Consider the following 19,368-nt stretch of genomic DNA (forward strand, 5'->3'; position numbering starts at 1 on the left):
CGTGAATTATGCCATGGCAAATTCTCAAATTATTGTGTCCATGGGTCAATGTACACGCCAGCAGGGGATCTTATACAGACTACAATTCCCATTGGTATGATCACTCGTTCCAGATAGAAGTAGCTTGTCAGTTCATGCGACTGATACGAGCATAAAAGATAATGCGCAATTGCGCAATCAAGAGCGGAGTATGGTATCCTATTTATTAATAAATTGTAATAAAAGTAGCGAATGAAGATACTTTCTTCTAAATAAATTATTAAAAATATGTCTAAAACTATTAATTCAGAAATAACATTCTGTTTAGAGATATGGATATTTATGTAGTATTAGATCTTTTAGATCTAATTAAATGAGTTATACGTGAGTTATACATAAAGAAAAATATCCAAAATACAAAGAAACTATTGCTATCAAATTAATTTATTGAAAAAGTTACTTTTTATCGGAAAGTTATATTTATAACTAAATCATAAAAATATAATGACTTAAACGAAAACAAAAGATTTCATACATCGATCAGAATTCAATAGATTCGAGCTTGACGCTTTAAACTTATAAGGATAAAATATCATAGTGCATCAAGAATCACTTCATATAAACACGAATGATGATAATTGATACTAACCCTATTTACTTAATCGTTAAATCAAAAATATTGTACTATAACAGCAGTTAATGAATTTACATTTTGCTTTGACAGATTCGTATGAGAATTACGAAAAACTTTCACATGAACGAGACATCCGCGATTTTAATATCAACGCCTGGTAAAATTACAGGCAACGATTTATTCACGTTTGTATAGAAACTCGTATACACCATGGGGATACACTATCTTAGATAGAAATACGGTATGTATAAAGTATGCCAACAACAAAAGAAGGAATAGACGCCTATACGATAAATTTGAGACTGGATTAATTACGTTCTACGAATACAAAAAATTATACTTCTAAGTCCTCGTGTGATTATGTATGTGCGTGAATACTAAAGCAATTCTTGGAACTAATCAGAATCGTCTCTTCTTGTATGCACCCGCCACGCTTCCAACACATATATACTCATTCTAGCAAATCGCGAATCACATTCGCGGTCTCTGCGTTACATGATTACGCATCATAGATCAAATTCCTTATCTCACTGATCACGCGCATTGTTCGTTCGTAACGCTGCATTTATAAATTCGTTTATACTATCATTCGCTATCTAAACCCTTAAGACATTCGCTATAAATAATTTGTAAAATATACACATTTTTTACAGAACAGCATCTTTGCAACGACACATTAGCAATGAAATAGTTACTATCGCAAGGAACAATTCGATAAAGATAAGATAATGCAATACCATCCATTTACGTTCATTATGCTCTTTAGAATCAACGACATTCGTATAAATTTATTGATAGTGACAAATTTATTGATAGACACGATGTGAAATCGGACGGACTGCATCAACCATCTTTTAAGGTACTAACGTAAGAACTCCATTCGTATTTATCATATTTTAATTCATCCACGGTGGACAGGAAGTCGGTGGTTGATATGTCTGTGAAATTGGCACCTGATAATGCTGCACATTTTGAGGAGGATGCTGCGGTCGCTGCTGATGATGCGGCGGTGGTGGTGGCGGTGGATTGCAAATGGATTGCATCAATGGGTGTGAATTGTAAGGAGGAGGTTTTGTCGTATACGGTGGCATTTGATTATACTCAACATTCAACGGATGCTCCAATATCGCATTTTGTATAGGCGAACGATTACCTTCAATGTGTCCTAGATAATTACGAAAACATTTAATCATTATTCTATACACCGAAATTTAGGAGTAAAATATAAAAAATGAACACTCTTGTAAAGAAAATTACAAATAAATGAAGAGCTATTTCAAAACATAATGAAACATAAATGATTATTTTAAATAATTTGAAAGCCACATTAATTGTAGGCGTACAATTTTAAAAGCTTCTCTTAGATATTTATTAGACATAATCAAGTGTTCCATATTAAAATCGAGACATAATCATGTGGATTTTATTTACAAACATATACAACTATACAATTATCGACAGTATCGTTATTCGTTGTGAATACCTCTGGGTCTAATTTGTGGTGGTGGCATATTTGTTGGAGGTAATGTAGGACACACTCCTTGATGCTCTCCATCCCTTGGCATTGGTGGTGGTCTGCCCCATGGAACTCTAACATGATGTGTTTGCCATGGTGCCTGTGGTGGAAGTGAAGGAGGCAGAGGCGGTCCTCCAGGATGTATGTTTATCGAATCTCCGATCGGATTTTGCTCATTTCCTATTACATACATTTATACATACAATGAAATTTGTTCTCCAGCTTATAGGAAACATAAAAATAAATATACCAGAACAAATGTTAGATATACCTGTATTTATGCCTGCAGTTTTTTGATCCAAGCTGCGTTTCTCACCTAAATAATGAAAATTCATGAAATGAAATAAAGTACATATACAAGATGATGTGGAATAACTATATGTAAAGTATATTATAAAATTAAATATGGCAAATAACGTGATGAAATATTGTAATACAACTATTAATTAATGATAAATTAAAAATAAAATAAAATTATAATATATCCTTTCCTTTTACTTAAAACTCAAGCTACAATTTGTTAATATGCAGATTAAAATATTAGTTGATTTGTTTAAATCAATACTGCGCAGTGATAAATTCTCTAAGTATTTCTTAAAGTTCTACGGAACACTAACAATATTTCACGCTGTTCACCATTTCTTAAGAAAGAAAAAAAATAGTGATTATGACGACTAAATGCATCTGGAAGCGCATAATAAATATATCCATGACATTAGGTCACGATTGCTGTAAAGCCTCCTTAGTTTATGTTGTTTGTTTCATTCGTGATCTGCAAAATAAAATTTATTATTAAAAATTTGTTTTCATCTCCATCACCCAAATTCCTGCTTTAAGACATCCATCAGATTATTATTCAATTCACTGTAAAACAAATGATGAAATCAATTGCATACAATTATTTAACAAATCCAACATTTTTACTCTGTAAACTTTGTACACATTTATAGAAAAAGCTACATTAAATAATTTGTAAACACCATGAATCATTAATGTCAATATGACAGGCTGCTGCTCCATGTATTCACATGTCCAGCGTCAGAGATCTAATTCCAAGATACATATCCCTGGCATTTCGACTTGTTAAACTTAAAATACTCATATTAAAACATAGAATGCATTTCAACAGAACACGAACGATAATAATTATAGTTAATACTGGTTAAAAGTAATCACTGAAATATAAAATCACTTCATTGCACAGAGATCTGAAAACACATATACATACTTTAATAAAAAACATATGAAAAAGCATTAAAATTAGGATGCTTAAGTTAACTATTTTAATTATATAATATAATGTAGCGAAAGTTTTGTTAATTCTAAATAATAACAAATAAAGATAAATGGAAAGCAATCTATCTGTGGTATCGTAAACTTCGTAGACAATTCCGGAAGTCTATCTGCAATGTGTCCGGATGAGTACATGAAAAAGCGAATCGCTAAGACATATGGATTAAGAGTAAGGGCAAATTCGTATTGTTTAGTAAAAAATATATTTACAGTAAGTAATGTACTACAAGCTAAGAGTATTAAGAAACAATGCTAGATACCCATCTGAAATGAAAATATAAAGACAGTACTGAGTTATAAATATAAAAATTATTAATTCCGACTAATTCATGTAATGAAATTAAAATATTTATTTTGAAGAAATATATGTACATTATTAAATACATTCAATATATTGCACTTAATCATTATTATCTATGAAGAACTACACTCGTGTTAATTTTCAAAAGGTATCCAGCATTCTTTCATTTTGAATACTCTTAGTTACAGACCTTGATGTGGAGGTGGCATTAGCAGCTTGTTTCGATCTCCATGAGGAAGGCCTGCAGCTGCTTGTGATGGACCATGTAAGACTTGTTGCTGTCGATCACCTTCTCTGCTTAAACAATTCAGTTTCAAATTATTAATTCACAATTGATGATTATAAAGTAAACATTTCAAAATTTAAGCAAATATCACCTGATGCACAGCCATGGATATTTCTGAAATGTTAAAAGCACCTGGTGTCTCCAGGTTATAGTTAATGATACCAAACTTTGTCTAAAAAGTACTTAATTGTGTTATAACTTAATAGCACAGAATATTATACTAAAAGAATTAGATTACTCTTTACACAATTTATAAATTGTAATTTTAGTATTGTAATTTTAGTATTGTAATTTTATTATTGTAATGTCATTTTATTATTTTCATTGAGAGTAATAATAACAAAATAAGCAATACTGACAGTGTATATATTTACAAAAAAATTTACCAGAAGAAATATATAAATACCTAAATATTTTTTCTCTGCATAATATTCTGTGAAAAAATTAGTTATATTCACAATCATTTACTTTAAACATTTTGATTACTCGGATCTATCTTTATACTAATTTTATACTTTTTTACAAGTAAAAAACAGAATAAGTATATTTGAAAATAGTTTGATTGTGAATATGTAAAATTTTTTATACCAAATTATAGTTGCAAGAATAAATTGATGTTCCTTACTCTATAATATCAAATATATTTTGCTTTTTTATTTTTTATTTTATTTTATTTTTTTCTTTCATTATAATTATAAATTTGTGAGTAAGGAACAACTAAAAAACTTCCTGCTATCTATTGAGTTTGGTACATCTTGATCAAAGCAGGTTTCTGAAAAAAATTTAATTTTATTGAATTGCATGTGTTTAAGCTTACTATAATATAAAATAAAATGACTATATATAAGTTACAATTTTTTTTCGTATCTAAGCAATGAATTATTAAGCAGCTTTCACAAAATTAGAGATTCCATCACAGTTGGTACTAATACAAAATGTAATTGCAAACATTAAATGTGTATACTTATACATATTTCTTTTTCAGCTTTAATATTAATCAGACACTATAAATAAACATGTTTATTTTGTATTTTAAATATGTATTTAAATATAATTGAGGTTCATTAAACCTGCTTTATTCACCTAATAAATTTTAGTGTTCTTGCATATTGCAAGAAACTTTTACTTCATATGTATAAATGACATAACTATATCTAATAAAAGTAAGTGAATAAAAGTTTCAACGATTTTACTTACCCTGTTCCATGACGCTGAGCAGGTAGAGGACCACACTGATAAGGTGATGTTTCCTATTATAATACAAAAGTTTATTTGAGTTTTTAATGTCTTATACAGTAGTAAATTTTTATTTTATCAGACATGAATTCTAAAAACTAACCGAATTTGTTTCAACGTCTGAAAATCTTCTTTTTACGCCATGAGACTTTTGTTCTGGGGAATCAGGCTTTTGCTCAAACTGTTGAGGTGGTGGTTGAACTGTATAATGTACTTGAGGAGGTATGTGACCATTCTGATATTGCATATGCTGTGCATGATACTGTATCTGTGCTTGAACTTGCGGTGGAGGTACATTATGTAAAGGTATATTTGCGGGTGGCATCTGAACCTATTAAATTTTACATTCTTATTCATATATACTTTAATTCATAAAAATGTATACATACTATAACATTACCTGTAGTTGTCCCTGCGATTGCATCATTTGTTGCGGTTGTTGTGCTTGATATAGCCATGGAGCATTTTGTGAAGAAGGTGCTTGCGTCGGCGGTGGAATACTAGTAAGAACATTCATAGAGTTTGACATTTGAGCAGCAGGCGGTGGTACAATTTGCGGAGGTGGTACTGGTTGTGGCTGTGGCCCTTGATCCACTGGTCCTTCTTGTTGATGTTGAACCTCACCTCCAGGAGGAAGAGGATGTTGTTGAGGATGTTGGGGCGATTGAGCATTAGGGACCAAAAATGTTTGCGTAGACGGAGGAGGTACTTGTAAATGAAATTGGGGAGCATGACCTTCAAACTGTGGTGGTAACATATGCTGAGCCACAGCCTGAGATTGTTCATGATTTTGCTGCAACTGTGGTGGAACAATATGCTCCCCAGGTTGTAACACAAACTGTGTTTGAGATTGTGATGCAGCTGCTTGCACCTGCTGATATTGTATTTGGTAAGTTTGTGGTACTGGAGGTGGTGGTTGATTTGGCGGGAAGTTTGGCGGAGGAAAATGAAGGTGTAATAATGGTGGAGGTGGTTGTTGAGTTATGTTAATTGGAGCTGCTGGAGGTGGCTGTTGTAAATTCACGTTAACAGCTTCGATTATCCCTTGTGGCGGTGTAGAAGGCCTTTGTACATTTGGTTGTGTATAAACATAAGAAACTGCACCATTAACTGGCGCACTACTACTTGTAATGAAGTTTTGTTGAGCTGGACTCTGTGGCGGTGGTTGACTCATAACATACATTTGGGCTACAGGTTGCGGTGATGATTGTGATCCAGGTTGAATCCCTTGAATTTGTAGCGGTTGCCCAGGATGAATTTGATATTGCACTTGACTGACTGTTGATGGAGGACCAATTAATTGTACTTGTCCAACTGGCGGGGGTGGCATAAATGTTTGTATTTCCTTCAAGCAAAACATTCCATTATAACAGAACTAATATTAGATTTAATAGGTAGTAAATAAATCTATAAATTTGTTTGTTTGTTACCTGTGTTTGTGGTGGTGGTACCAATGGTCCAGAATGGGGTGGAATGTGGACTCCAGGTGGAGGAACTGTTATACCAGAGCCTGGTGCACCAGTCACTGTAGCAGTGAGAATGGTTGCTGGCAATGTTACTACACTACTTTGTGGGTGTTGTATAATATCTGTTAAGAATGATTTGCGACAATTACAGACAGAATTTCTAACAGCCATGAACTATTAGTGTATGTGCTCTACCTTGATGTTGTATAGTAACAACATTAGGCTGTCCCAAAGTACCAATGTTCATGGTTTGAAATTGTGCTATAAAAGATGAAAGTGATAACAAATGAAAATCTATAATCACATTTAATGTTTATAAAATGTAATTGATTCATACTTTGTGGCATTTGCGACTGTTCTATAACTTGCTGTGATTGTACTGGTGGTGGTTGCTGCTGTATATATGATTGCAATTCCGATTGCATTGTCTGGATTAAATTAATTGCTAACTGTTTTGCATTTTGTAATGCTTCTGGCTTTGGATGCCTATACAAACAGAATGTATAATATAATTAATTATTATAAATTCAAAATTATTATAAAGAAAATGTATAATTCATCTTACTCTATATACAAATGCAGTGGTTCTGGAGATTCAGTGCCTAAAACAGGATCAATGAATTGCGACCCTCTACCCCTTAAAGTTATATTTGCACCTGTTTCACCCCTAATGTATAATAGATTTGCTCCACCTGCACCTATAATTCTACCTCTTAAATCAAATCCTTCTGGAGCATTTTCTATCCCAACACAGATTTTTTCCTATAAAAATAATTGTGTTAATGACAATAAAAGACATATATATGCACATAGTAACTATGCATAATATAAAAGTACTGCATACCACAGATGTAACTCCGGAATGTAAACTCATAAGAGGTGGCGGTGCATTAGTAAATCTACTTGGCCTATTTAAAGAACTTTGATGTTCTGTTTTAATAATTTCATTAATTTTTTGTATAGCCGCTGTAAAGAGGATAAAATCCTAAATTATTAACAATTTGCAAAAGAGAAATAAACAGAAGTAAAGCAACATACAATCTACATTATGTTTTGCATGCCCTTGTATATAAAGATACAAAGGTCGCTCATTAGGGCAACGTAACTTCTCTTGTTCTGTCATAAAACGTCCACGTGTTGAAACAGTAGCACCTAAAAGTTAGTTAACATGTCCAACATAAATAATTGTTATATAAAATAGATTTAAGTAACATGTAGCATAAAAAGTTCCACAAGAAGATATTATAAAATATAAAAAATATACCTGAGTAAGAATTAATTTCATCTTGTATGTAACCCTTCGTAAGCAGTGTGCGGGCACTAGGTGGTATTTCATTAATTTCAAACTCTGATGTATATGTTTCCCCATTTTTAAAGGTTGCATTTGAAGTTGTTAACTATTTGTTGTAGAAATAAAATTAACTTAAAAAATACTTATACCAAAATTAAATTATTTCATGAACATACCTTATTGTTTGAATCTGAACCCCTTAGTTTTCCTTTAGCCATAGGGATAAAATATATACAACTTTGCCGAATATCTCTTTTTTCATAACGTCAACACATACAGAAGATTAACGTCATTCGAACATTTTTCACTGTACTAAAAAAAGTAAATAAATGATTGTAATATCTCCATTACGATACTTCCTTTTCTAGCTGTAAGTAAATCACGTAAATGGTATAAATTTTAGGTTATTACAGATACATAGTAATAAATTTCCAATTAAACACCAATGACTTGAATTTTATTGCTACACATACCGTTATTTACTAAATCTAAGAGTGATTTACGATTTCACATGACAAACTCGCGATCAAAATACTTAACAGCGAATTAATTTTAAAATGATATCGCAAAATTATTAATCGGTACTACAAATCACTTACTACCATTTTTTAGTACTCTATCGTTGTGTGAGACGCTGTGACAGTGACAGACTTGCGCGTATTAGATAAAGTTGCCATGTTAATTTTACATATATGAAAAACAAAAGATTATGTAACTAGACAAGTAATATTTTCAATTTTCCATGTATTCCTTAATTATGATTTTAAAAAATTTTACGATAAGTTATTATAGATTTTATCCCCTTAATCGAAGTAGCATATAAAGTATTGGAAATATTTTTTTATATTACACACAGTGAATATCAAGATTAAATTAAAATTAAAGCATAGTTTTCCAGAATGTGTTTAGAGGAAAAGAAAGAAATAATACAAGGAATTTTTTATTGAATAAATAGTTTATTTAATTTTTTCATTATAATATGTGCATCTTCTTATTTTGTAATATAATTAAAATATAAATAATTGCGTGCTATGGACAGAAATATCGCGCCGACATACATATATATACTTCGTTTATTGTGCAAATATAAATAAATCATATTTGACTAGTTTGCGCATTTAATTAATATAAAGAACAGCTTGAAAAATTCATTATGTACTATTGTTACAAAAAATGCGTTAATCTTTCTTAAAATATTACATTTACAACTCCTAAACTTGAATAATACTAAAAAAATAACAATATATTGTTTCTATTTAGTTATTATATGTACGTATTTAGATAATACATAGCTTCCTACCAAAAATTATAGACATTTTTATTAATAATTCTTCTAAAAAATATTTGTTAAGCTTTAAACTCTATTATATTGTTTTCTCATGCAGAATATAATGATTTTGATTATTTATTTGAATTTTACATTATTTTATATATTTCTCAGGAAAAAAGTTATTTGACAGAAAGACAATGAAAATTCATCTATTATTTTGCCACATAAAGCTTAACTATTATATGTATAAATATACCACTCATGTACATATTGTTTGAAGAAATAGAAAAATAGATTGTCCTTAGTCATAAATATATTAATATTTGTAACTTACTCAATGTATGGTTACCTTCTCCAAAATTACTTTTTGAAGAAATTTGCCATTAAAATAATTAATTAAAAATAAGTAATTTAGTTCAATTTTAATTTTACATCAGTGGCACGAATCAGTCTCTTCTCCCAATAAGGCCCTTTTAAAATCTACAAATTCCACTTTCAATATTTTCAATTATAAATATAAGATATAAAACATTTTTTAACTTGCAGTACAAACAGAGCTTAAAAAACTTTTAAACATGCTCATTATGTAAACTGCATACAGTTGTAATAAAATATATAGTTGACAAAGAAACTGATATATAACATTTGTTATACAAAACAATTTAATGTAATAAGATCTGAAAGACAATGAAGCTGATAAAAAGGAATGTCGTTATTATGTACATGAGTTATTAAGTGTAAAATATAAGTTCAGGAATTTGTCCTTCATCAGTAGATGTTCCATTATTATCTCCAGTCTCAATACTAAATTCAAACTTAACTTTTCCATTCCCTGAATCACTATCCACCATGACTGTTTTTAAACCCTTAGTTCCAAAATGAGAATAGGGGCCCTAAAATAGAATGCACAATGATAATCAACGTAAGAATACATTGAAAATAACTATCATATACCGACCTTAAATGTTGCTGATGCAGTGTAAATTGTATTTGGTAAAATTTCTGCTAACTCTTTAAACATTAATCGATAAGTGTATTTTGAACCATCACAGCTGAAACTTGTTGAATTTGTAGCAATCACCTTTCCAGAAGCAGTATGTATCAATTCTATTAATACTTCATATATAGCAGAGCCATGCATACTACCATAGACACCATAGCCAATAAGAAATATGCGTCTATCAACGCTAAATCTAAAAAAGAAGAATCTATCTAAATTATATAAAATACTATAAACATGAATTTCTCTTTACGTTTTGTCTTGAAAATCACCTTATACGGTCACTTGTCCCATTGTATCCCCATCTACTTTTGGTATGTTGAAATCTGCATACAGTTTGTTCTTTACCAGTCATGCAACAGCGAGGCATTGTTTGAAATCCTACCACTGGTTTGGGATTTAATATAAAATATGAGAATAAAGAAAGAACCTAAAACAAATAGTTTTTAAATAAGTAATTTCATAAATATATATAGGATATATATTAAATGATACAATTGATACTAGCTTCTGAATAATTAAGAAGTCCAGATTTTGCTGGGCCAGCTGTAAATTCTTCTTTTGACATTAAGGGAAAACGAATCAATGAAAAAGCACTACCCAAAACAAACCGCTGATTTTCTGGGGTAACTGGTAAACGATGCCTTACACATTCTGCTTCTGACCATCTATTCAGATGAAATAACAAATAATTATACATACGCATATTCATCAAATATCAGATACTTCATATATAATACTGTTCTACCTTAAAACTGCTTGAAATATTTTAGATTCTCTAACACGAAGGGTGTCTCTTTCCAAAACAATTTTTAATGTATCAATATCAATATCTGTAAATCCATCTGCATTTAAAGCTTCTGTGGTAAATCTATCAATAGTATCCAAACATACTGCAGCCAGTTGTGATTCATCAAAAAGTCGAGCTTGCGTTAAGAGCAAAAATGCATTATCACTGGTTAAATTATTTTTCAAATAATCCACACAGTGCTTTTCTAAAGCAGACACTGCATACTTTTTAGCTGTATATAACGTAGTCATCACAGTTTCAGGATCTATCTGTATCTCATCTGTATATAAAAAAAGAAGTACTGCCAAGAAAGCAGCAGGTTCTACATCAGGTACTTCTATTTCCGAAGAAGCTGTTGCAAGTGTTCCATTAAACATTGCATCAAAAACGGCACTTCCAGAAGACAAGACTAGTTTATGAGCTGGTATACGCTGCTTTTGTACTCCCCTTCCTACTATGAAGCTTACGTCCGACAATATTTCATTGTTAAAAAGAAAAACAATTCTTTCACGCATTGTTGCTTTTGTACCTTGCCAATTATAAGCCACTGTTGCCTGACCATTCGTAGAAGTACTTTCCAAAGTAGCAGTATCTTGAGATATTCCTACCAAATGCAACGTATTTGCTACATTTGTTGGAGGCCTACTAAAAAATTAATATCAAGAAAATTATGAAAATGTTGTTTATAGAAGTATTATAATAGTAATTGATTTAAAATTGATCACTTTTAAGAAACACGAAAGATTTATTAAAGTACTTACTTATCACCATTCGATGATGAAGACTCTCCAGCTCTTGCTGTTGATGAAGTTGATTGATCTTCATCGCAAACGAAATTAAGCGCACGTCTGGCACGTGAAAGGATAACATTGCCAATAGGTTGGGTATTTCGTACAGGTTCTGGAGACGAATCGCCAGATACAACGAGATTTACATTCTGTTGAAGTTCGTCACCGTCTTCTTGACTTAAGCGCAAATTATGCAGTCTTGACACGACAGTTGGCACATCGCTCAAGGGAGATTCCGAGGACATTTTCACACAATGAAACCGATTATTTTTGATGTATTATCCCGTTTCATCGAAGTATTCAGAATCGTGTCAACAAAAGCGGCACGATCATTCACATCAGTTCGTTGGTCTTGTTGCGCTCATTTAACGTTCTGCACAAATGAATATCAAAGAATTGGACATGATAGTATTAAAATAAATGATTAAAAACTAGAAATGTCATTGTATAGACAAAATTTTTTCACCTGTTCACTGGCAGGTACCACTCATAATGGCTACATACATGTGCTTTGGCGAATGGCACTGAAATAAATTCTGCTTGCTAGATTGCCAGTTGCCACAGACTATACCGTAGCGTCCGTATCTATTACGACAGGATATTCATGCATAGGTATTCGATCGCTTATAGTATAGTTAGTGCATCTACAACGCAAATACATACTTACTCTATTCAGAAGTACGTAATGAAATCAATGCAATTAACATTTACTCGAGATAAACTTTCATGAATTTTTACATGATGTTCATAATTATTTCTATATTTATTAGATAACAAACAAAAGAACGAGATGTTGAAAACTGTTATCTACGTAATTGACTCGTGGTTTGCAAATATAGTTCACGTTATTTCTTGCAGAGGACGCTGTAGGTATTAAGAATGCAATGGATAATTTTTTGATTCATTAAAATATTATATTGTATTCTAATATTAATGCTAATTTTGTAAATATGAATAGTTTATCAAATTTCCTGCAAATATAATAGACTCACTAGTTACAATCATATCTTATAATATCTTCGCAACGTTTTAAATACAAACATTTTAGAATCCACTGAAAGATTCACGCTTGGTCAAGGATTGTAATTGTTCGCTCCCGCGATGTGTGATTGAAGGGGATAGATTGATGACGATTGACTGATTGTGATTTTTTAATATATTCACGCACAAAATTGGTGTGTGTATGTCTACAGAAATGCGCAGCGATGTTTTTATCATATGTACTTAAATGGTTTTGCGACGTATGAAGCAATTGGGAAGCAATTTATAACAATTTAACTTGACTTTTCTGAGATATGATTGCAGTTTCGCTAAAATGCACTGTTTCAGCATTTTTAATTGCACGTTCACTTTCATTGCACGTTATGCCTTTAGAAAAGGTATCGAGGCTGGGTTCAGTATTATGCGGAGATGTACGTCAAGGTGGTAGAATGTACATCCCTGTGGAATATCCGATGGAGTATAAGTGTATGAGTTATATCTCAGGAACCATTAGTTACCATAAGGTCTCAGCTATTGAGCTGTGGAAAAGTACTGTGAGGAAGTTAAAAATACATGATACTGCGAATCCATTAAATTACTCATGTACTTTTGTCGTAGTACATTACGGTCGTAGCAATAAAATTTCATTTTTCCGATTGTTCTTAGTGGCATAAATCTGCCCGGCCTAACGGAATCTTCGGTACATCGCGTTGTAACGCGTTATAATCAACACATATATTTAATAAATTAACTAATAAAGAATTTGTAATAGAAAAAAGAAAATATGATTATGAATAAAAATGTAAATCAATTACTGCATTCAGCGCGGGAAGAGAAATAACGAATACTTTTATAACAATTGTATTAATATCATTTATGTACAATGTATACATGGCATACAGAAAACAAATCTGTAAGCCTAATGCTTGATTATAATACATGAGTGTTATCAAGTTGAAACCACTTGTTAGAATATTAATACGACAACTACAGTGATAGAAAAAGAGAATATGCTTATTGGAAAGGTTCCTCGCTAATTAAACGTACGACGTAATTTACTATAGTACATTCATAAATATGTTAAACTAAAAAAAACTGGTATTATAATACGTTCATTATTTAATCTAATTAATACGATTTTAACTATTTAAGTACAACATTCTCGAACGTTTTTAGTTCTAAATGTAAAAGTTATTTGTCTTATAATTTATACATTACACTAATATAACGCATAAAAGCGTATTTATGTTAATGTTTATGTACTTTTCTATATGTACAAAACGACAGATAAATCAGTAAAGTTTTATTAAAATAATGGCAGCTTTCTATTTGTAACGTATGCGTTAAATTAATGTAAACTTTTTGTCTATATATATGTTTAAAAATTATCTTCTCGTATAAAAGTACCTATATATCATCATACGTAAAATAAATTCTACATATCCTGTAACTTATATTTTAGATTATACAATAAGTTTCTATTCTTTTCTTCTTATCATATATTCAGATTTATTAATAATCGTCATGGTTACTAGCTAATGCAACGTTTTGCTCGTTGCACCCTCTAATTCTTCTAGTCAGTGCTTTAAAAGATAAAACAGACTTAATCGCTTAATTAAATAGGGCTTTATTACGTTAAATAAATTTAAGCAGTTTTTTGTTTGGTTCTCGTTATCCATATATAACGAATCATATCTATCGCAGATCTATGAAACATAATACGTTATACCTTGCAATTAGAGATAAAATCTATAAATATAAAATCTACCTCTCCTCTCTAACTTAAAAATAAACGTAACTTTAGAATGTACATGCATTATAGGAGCACACTATAATAACTGGCCGCGGGTGAAAATGAAAATATTTCCTAAATGTTAAATACAAATTTAATCGAGACATTCGTCTGCTACTAATACAAGACAATGTATCAAGTACGCTTCCTCTTTAGCATACGATTACATTTCTGAAATTACAATAACAATTTAGAAAACGCAGATATTCAAACATCTTTCACGTTCAACTCTTTGAATCGTAATATCAGTCTATCCACTATTTATTCATTCGAAGGAGATTCTACTGACTTTGTTGTACTACTACACTTTATATTTCACCATTATCTAAAAATATCAATCTTACTAAAAATAAGCGGAATACAGTTTGGCGGAACCTCCTCTCTAGAACCTTATTAATATCTTATCATACTCTTGAATTAGTTTGTTATCTACTTATATGTATATAATAAATACGATAATAGAATCGTTCTAAAATAATAACTATCGTCGATGATCTATTGTTAGAAACGATACAAGCTTCCATCAAGGCACTTTTAACATAAAAAAAAGTACTTTTAACGATAATATTCAATCCTCGTTAAAAGAGAGAACCCTTCCATTGGTAACATTTTAATCCTGTACAATCCGAAAAACGAATACTCTCCATGTCACATTAGATTTTGCATCGGTTTGGAACGCGTTTCGATCGGATCGCAATCTTCTTTTTATCGGTGGTATCGCGTGCACGGAGGTAGAGGGATCTGTTCTGATCCCACGGTAATACAGATCTCAGGTCTCCGAATCCAAATCTTGGTCCCTTAGCTTGCTCTTCTTGTACTTCTTCTTTTTCTTCGGTTTCGGCATGACCTCGCAGCTGCACCCACTTCGCACCTTAATGTAGTCCAACGTCCACATCGATCCACCCACCGTGTTCCCGGGAAACGTAGGGATCATGCGTTCTCTGTGCCGATGCCTCCCGCGTTCCTCCTTTCCGCCCTGTGAGCAGAACACGTTCTTCAAGTGGATAATATATTCTTTTACATTAAAGTCGTGTTGACTTGCCGAAACCTCGGCAAGAACAAGAACAAGAACAAGAATAGCTAGTTTTACACTTTCGCTATGATACTCTAAGAACTGATGATATTTTTGGCATACAATTTGAAGTAGTTTCTGTTCATACTAATATCTACATATATGTATTATAATAATTGTCTGTATAATATAAAGTTACTGTTTTTGAGATGATTAGATCGATGACTGTACTGATGAAAACTGATTTCCATTCATCCTATTTTCTTCCATCGAGGAAAAACGTGGACAATACTGTCGTTGAAAATAAGGACAATTTTTTAATCGGTTTTAAGGTTTAAATTTGTTCTCCGATCTACCGTTAATCGAACCTTTTAATCGCAATAATATTAACACCAAATCAGTTTCACTACCATTGTAAAGATAGTAAATAAATTAAAAAAATATATGTATAATAATAGACGAATTAGATTCTTTTAATCTCTGGTTCCATTTAGTAAAAATCGCTCGAAATACGTATCACGGGTAACGAACACATCGCACAGCATCGACAGAAAAGACGCACTCGCGAAAGCCTAATGGAAACTAGATCAGGATCACTTTACATTACGTACCGTCGATCCAGAATTTTCAATGATAGCGTAAGTGTATGAGAACTTCTGCACACATCTGGACTGGTTGGTGAACTTCCGGTCGATGAACCTGCACGGCTTGTCGAGGACGTCTGGCCTGCAGGAGTACTCGAAGAACCTCTGGGCGTTCTGACCATCCCGATACAGCTGGACGTACATGTTTTCCCGATTTCGACCGCCGACCGGTTCCACCATTTCCTCTACCGTAGGGCAGCAATCAACTGGAAGGCCGTCCTCGCCTCCTTCGTGTCGTAGAATCATGTTCATCTCTCGATAAGTCATCCGCTTGGTCGTGTCCTCAAAGGTCTGCGTCCTGCAACATTCAGATGACATTTAGACAAGATTCAAACAGCCATCGAAATTTCACTGAGCTATGATAGGAACTAGAAAAAGTTGAAGGCCGGTCGAAGAATTCAAAACCGGCGAGAATGCACACCATTCAAAGCAAAACCAATCGAAGAACTTGAAACCATCGAGGCTTCGCTACGAGCTATGCTACGATACGAAGAAGAGAAGCACGACGACCGATCAAGGAATTTAAAACTCGGGAGAATGCGTAACATTTCAAAGCAATGGCAATCGAAGAACTTGAAACCCGACAGAGAACGCATAACATTTCACGCGTGCTTCTAAAAGCAAATGACTCGTGTCTAAACTACACGCGACAGAATGTAGCATAAGACAAGTGAAAAAGCCGCTCGAGAACCGATAATTCGCCCCTAATTCCGTATTCACCTGTCGAACCTCTTGTACGAGTCATTAATAATAATTAAGACAGTTCGTGACAGACAGGATAAATAATGGCGTAGCGTCGTGGAGCGTAGGAGATATACGGGCGCCACGGTTGCTGATTGAAAATTGAAATTCAGCCGTGCAAAATAGTGTCACTGGCGTGTCGATATAATTTGCGAGCGCGATGCCAAGCTTGAATGATGCCAAGGTATTTCGTCGTTCGTTCTGTCAACCGTATTCTCGATCGTATCGTCGATCGTTTTACGATACACATAGCATGTCTTACAATAAAATTAGTATATCTCTGTTAGAAGAACACGCGTTTATTGATATTATAATAACGAAAGGGAGAGAAGTAGCGAGGAAAGTGAAAACTTACCAGCGAGAGATATGTCCCCTGAATGGATGTTGCCTGGCCTTACGAGACGAGAAGGATAAAGTCAAGTTGTTGGCGGCAGCAAGCCGCGGGCACAGGACTGCGGTCAGCCAAACCACCTGCAAGAGAAAAGAAAAAGTTCCATTGAATCTCTAATTTATCGTTGGTTCGGTGTGAACGTTCAATAAAAGTGCTCGAAGTTTATATATAAATTAGTTTCAATGGAATTTGTTGAAAATTCATTTTTTAAGAATCTCGAAATAAATACACGAGAAGATAAGGATAAGCCAATTAAATTCTTTTATACATTCCGATTCTTTAAACTTTCTCTGAATATTTACATAGAAAATTAATACTTTCAAACATAACGCAATAGCTTGCTATGTTCGCTAACTTCGATGTTACGATTTCATCGAACTACTCGTCGAGCAACGAGTGTACATAAATCATTGAACAACCAGAAGAAGGGAGCAATGGGTAATCTTTCTCTCGAAACATCGATAAAATTGAATTAAATGGATTACGGTGGTGAACGAATCGCGCGAGCCGGCTTCTAATTCTTAGCGACAAGATATATTCCGCAATTAAGCCGAAAGTCTTGGCAAAAGAGGGGAGAAAGAGAAGACGAGCGATCGTACGGAGCGAAGCTGAACGCCCGAGAGGCCTGTTTTGCATAAAAATTATAAGCCGAATTAATGTTTTCACCTCTATAAACGCGTACCAGCGCTCATGTGCGCTGCGTGACTAACACAGTGGTTTATTGCACGTTAATACCGATCCTGTATCACCGGTACTTTCTCACGAGATGCTATGGACTCGCCCTTACGAACATCCGAAGAATACGCTCATCGTGTCCTACGAAATTTTGCATAAATCGCTTAAGTCATTGTCTGATTAAGTCGTGATTAACTTCGCGAATTAGAAATGAAATGGAGTTTTGTAAAATTTGATTAGTTTTACTGATTGAGGGGTTCAATTGAACAGTGCTATACGTAAGAAAATCTTCAAACTGAGAAGATTCTAGGTGAATTGAAACTTTGATAAAAGGATCCGTATGTTCTCAGATATTAAAATATTTCATGTCACTACTAATATGAAAAATCATTTTTCTTTAAATAAATAGGTAAAGATCCAACACGTTTTTCCTGCATCTATATCGTGTTAAAAAAACAGCTATTAATATTATTTATCTTTTTTTATACAGATCTTCCGTTAAAAATTGTAGGCTTATTAATGAAAAATTCCAGTAACTACACGAAAATCTATTTTATTCCAGCATTGGTAACTTCCGTATTGAATTAGAAATTCAATTCGTATATTTAACATTAATGATTATTTAAAACGATGTATCAGAAATATTCCCATATTAGAGGCTACTCCTATCCAATTCCATTAACTACTAGAAATCCTATTTCACAGATATTTCACCATTACAACGACTAATTATCCCATAATCCTCAATCATCGTCACATCAGAATTCTAAATTAGCGCATTAACGATCCATCGAGCGCGCGCAAATTCCCATTATCGTGCTTATCTTACGACGCTATCAATCTTCTGTAACATGCACGAGTCTCACCAATCGTCCGTAACGAATCTCCACGCCCTCCTTTTCACGACGTTCAACGAATACAGCAGCACAAATTAGAATTTCAACAGTGTCGCGCCTACGATGTTGTCTGTCTATCCCGCACAGTGGCAGGCAACGATGTCTAGAATAGCGAAGAGGGCTCGGTTTCCAGAGATTTATAGAAATGGGACAATAAAAGATAGCGTTCGACGCCCGTGTCGTTTAATTAAGCCATCGTCCCTCAGGGTTGAGGCGGTTAACTAACTGGCGCCTCCCGTACGAGGAACTCGACGTCGCGATGTGGCCAACGCTGTTTCTGATCGGCCGGATATTCACACACAAACGGACCACACACCGAGTTCTCGGATCCTTATCGGTTTGTTGCCTCATCGCCGACTGGCCTCCTCTCACTGGCACTGCGATTT

General features: G+C 33.1%; 3 protein-coding genes across 7 annotated transcripts in view; all 3 read right to left on the reverse strand.

Annotated features, from left to right (window-relative positions):
* Positions 1–405: 405 nt before the first annotated feature.
* Positions 406–8,793, reverse strand: LOC126878290 (uncharacterized). 5 transcript variants are annotated; one of them, XM_050640924.1, is made up of 16 exons: positions 8,602–8,793; positions 8,179–8,314; positions 7,976–8,108; positions 7,750–7,863; positions 7,556–7,677; positions 7,277–7,473; positions 7,049–7,197; positions 6,907–6,972; positions 6,676–6,833; positions 5,646–6,590; positions 5,349–5,576; positions 5,207–5,259; positions 3,914–4,017; positions 2,401–2,445; positions 2,097–2,309; positions 406–1,778 (listed from the first exon to the last, which is right to left on the reverse strand). In XM_050640924.1, the coding sequence occupies exons 2-16, from the start codon at positions 8,218–8,220 to the stop codon at positions 1,510–1,512; spliced, it is 2,838 nt and encodes a 945-aa protein (XP_050496881.1). In that variant the 5' UTR covers positions 8,221–8,314; positions 8,602–8,793; the 3' UTR covers positions 406–1,509. The 5 variants fall into 5 exon arrangements, with proteins under 5 accessions (XP_050496881.1, XP_050496880.1, XP_050496879.1 ...); XM_050640923.1 differs by having other exon boundaries at positions 8,476–8,793; XM_050640922.1 differs by having other exon boundaries at positions 8,179–8,370; positions 8,476–8,793.
* Positions 8,794–8,938: 145 nt separating this feature from the next.
* LOC126878293 (BTB/POZ domain-containing protein 1-like) lies at positions 8,939–12,697 on the reverse strand. Its single transcript, XM_050640928.1, is given in 9 exon segments — positions 8,939–10,165; positions 10,231–10,465; positions 10,545–10,702; positions 10,781–10,940; positions 11,021–11,707; positions 11,824–12,112; positions 12,115–12,223; positions 12,317–12,374; positions 12,518–12,697. Coding segments are annotated over 7 exon segments (1,719 nt in total). The 5' UTR covers positions 12,143–12,223; positions 12,317–12,374; positions 12,518–12,697; the 3' UTR covers positions 8,939–10,003.
* A 647-nt stretch (positions 12,698–13,344) lies between these two features.
* LOC126878297 (uncharacterized) overlaps positions 13,345–19,368 on the reverse strand; it is a 114,159-nt gene continuing 108,135 nt past the window's right edge. Inside the window, exons 3-5 of the mRNA XM_050640935.1 lie at positions 17,376–17,491; positions 16,247–16,577; positions 13,345–15,599 (exon numbers count right to left, since the gene is read on the reverse strand). Of these exons, the coding sequence (XP_050496892.1) occupies positions 15,393–15,599; positions 16,247–16,577; positions 17,376–17,491 (654 nt within the window). The 3' untranslated portion in view covers positions 13,345–15,392. The remainder of the gene's footprint in view (positions 15,600–16,246; positions 16,578–17,375; positions 17,492–19,368) is intronic.

The sequence above is a fragment of the Bombus huntii genome, chromosome 2, assembly GCF_024542735.1.
Source record: "Bombus huntii isolate Logan2020A chromosome 2, iyBomHunt1.1, whole genome shotgun sequence".
Classification (NCBI taxonomy): Eukaryota; Metazoa; Arthropoda; class Insecta; order Hymenoptera; family Apidae; genus Bombus; species Bombus huntii.

Coding starts and splice junctions, on each gene's coding strand:
- LOC126878290 (XM_050640924.1), bottom strand. CDS start 8,220: ATGGCTAAAGGAAAACTAAGGGGTTCAGATTCAAACAATAAG. Junction 6,591..6,675: donor TACCACCACCACAAACACAG/GTAACAAACAAA, acceptor TTTTGCTTGAAG/GAAATACAAACATTTATGCC. Junction 2,446..3,913: donor AATGCCACCTCCACATCAAG/GTCTGTAACTAA, acceptor TTCATTATTTAG/GTGAGAAACGCAGCTTGGAT.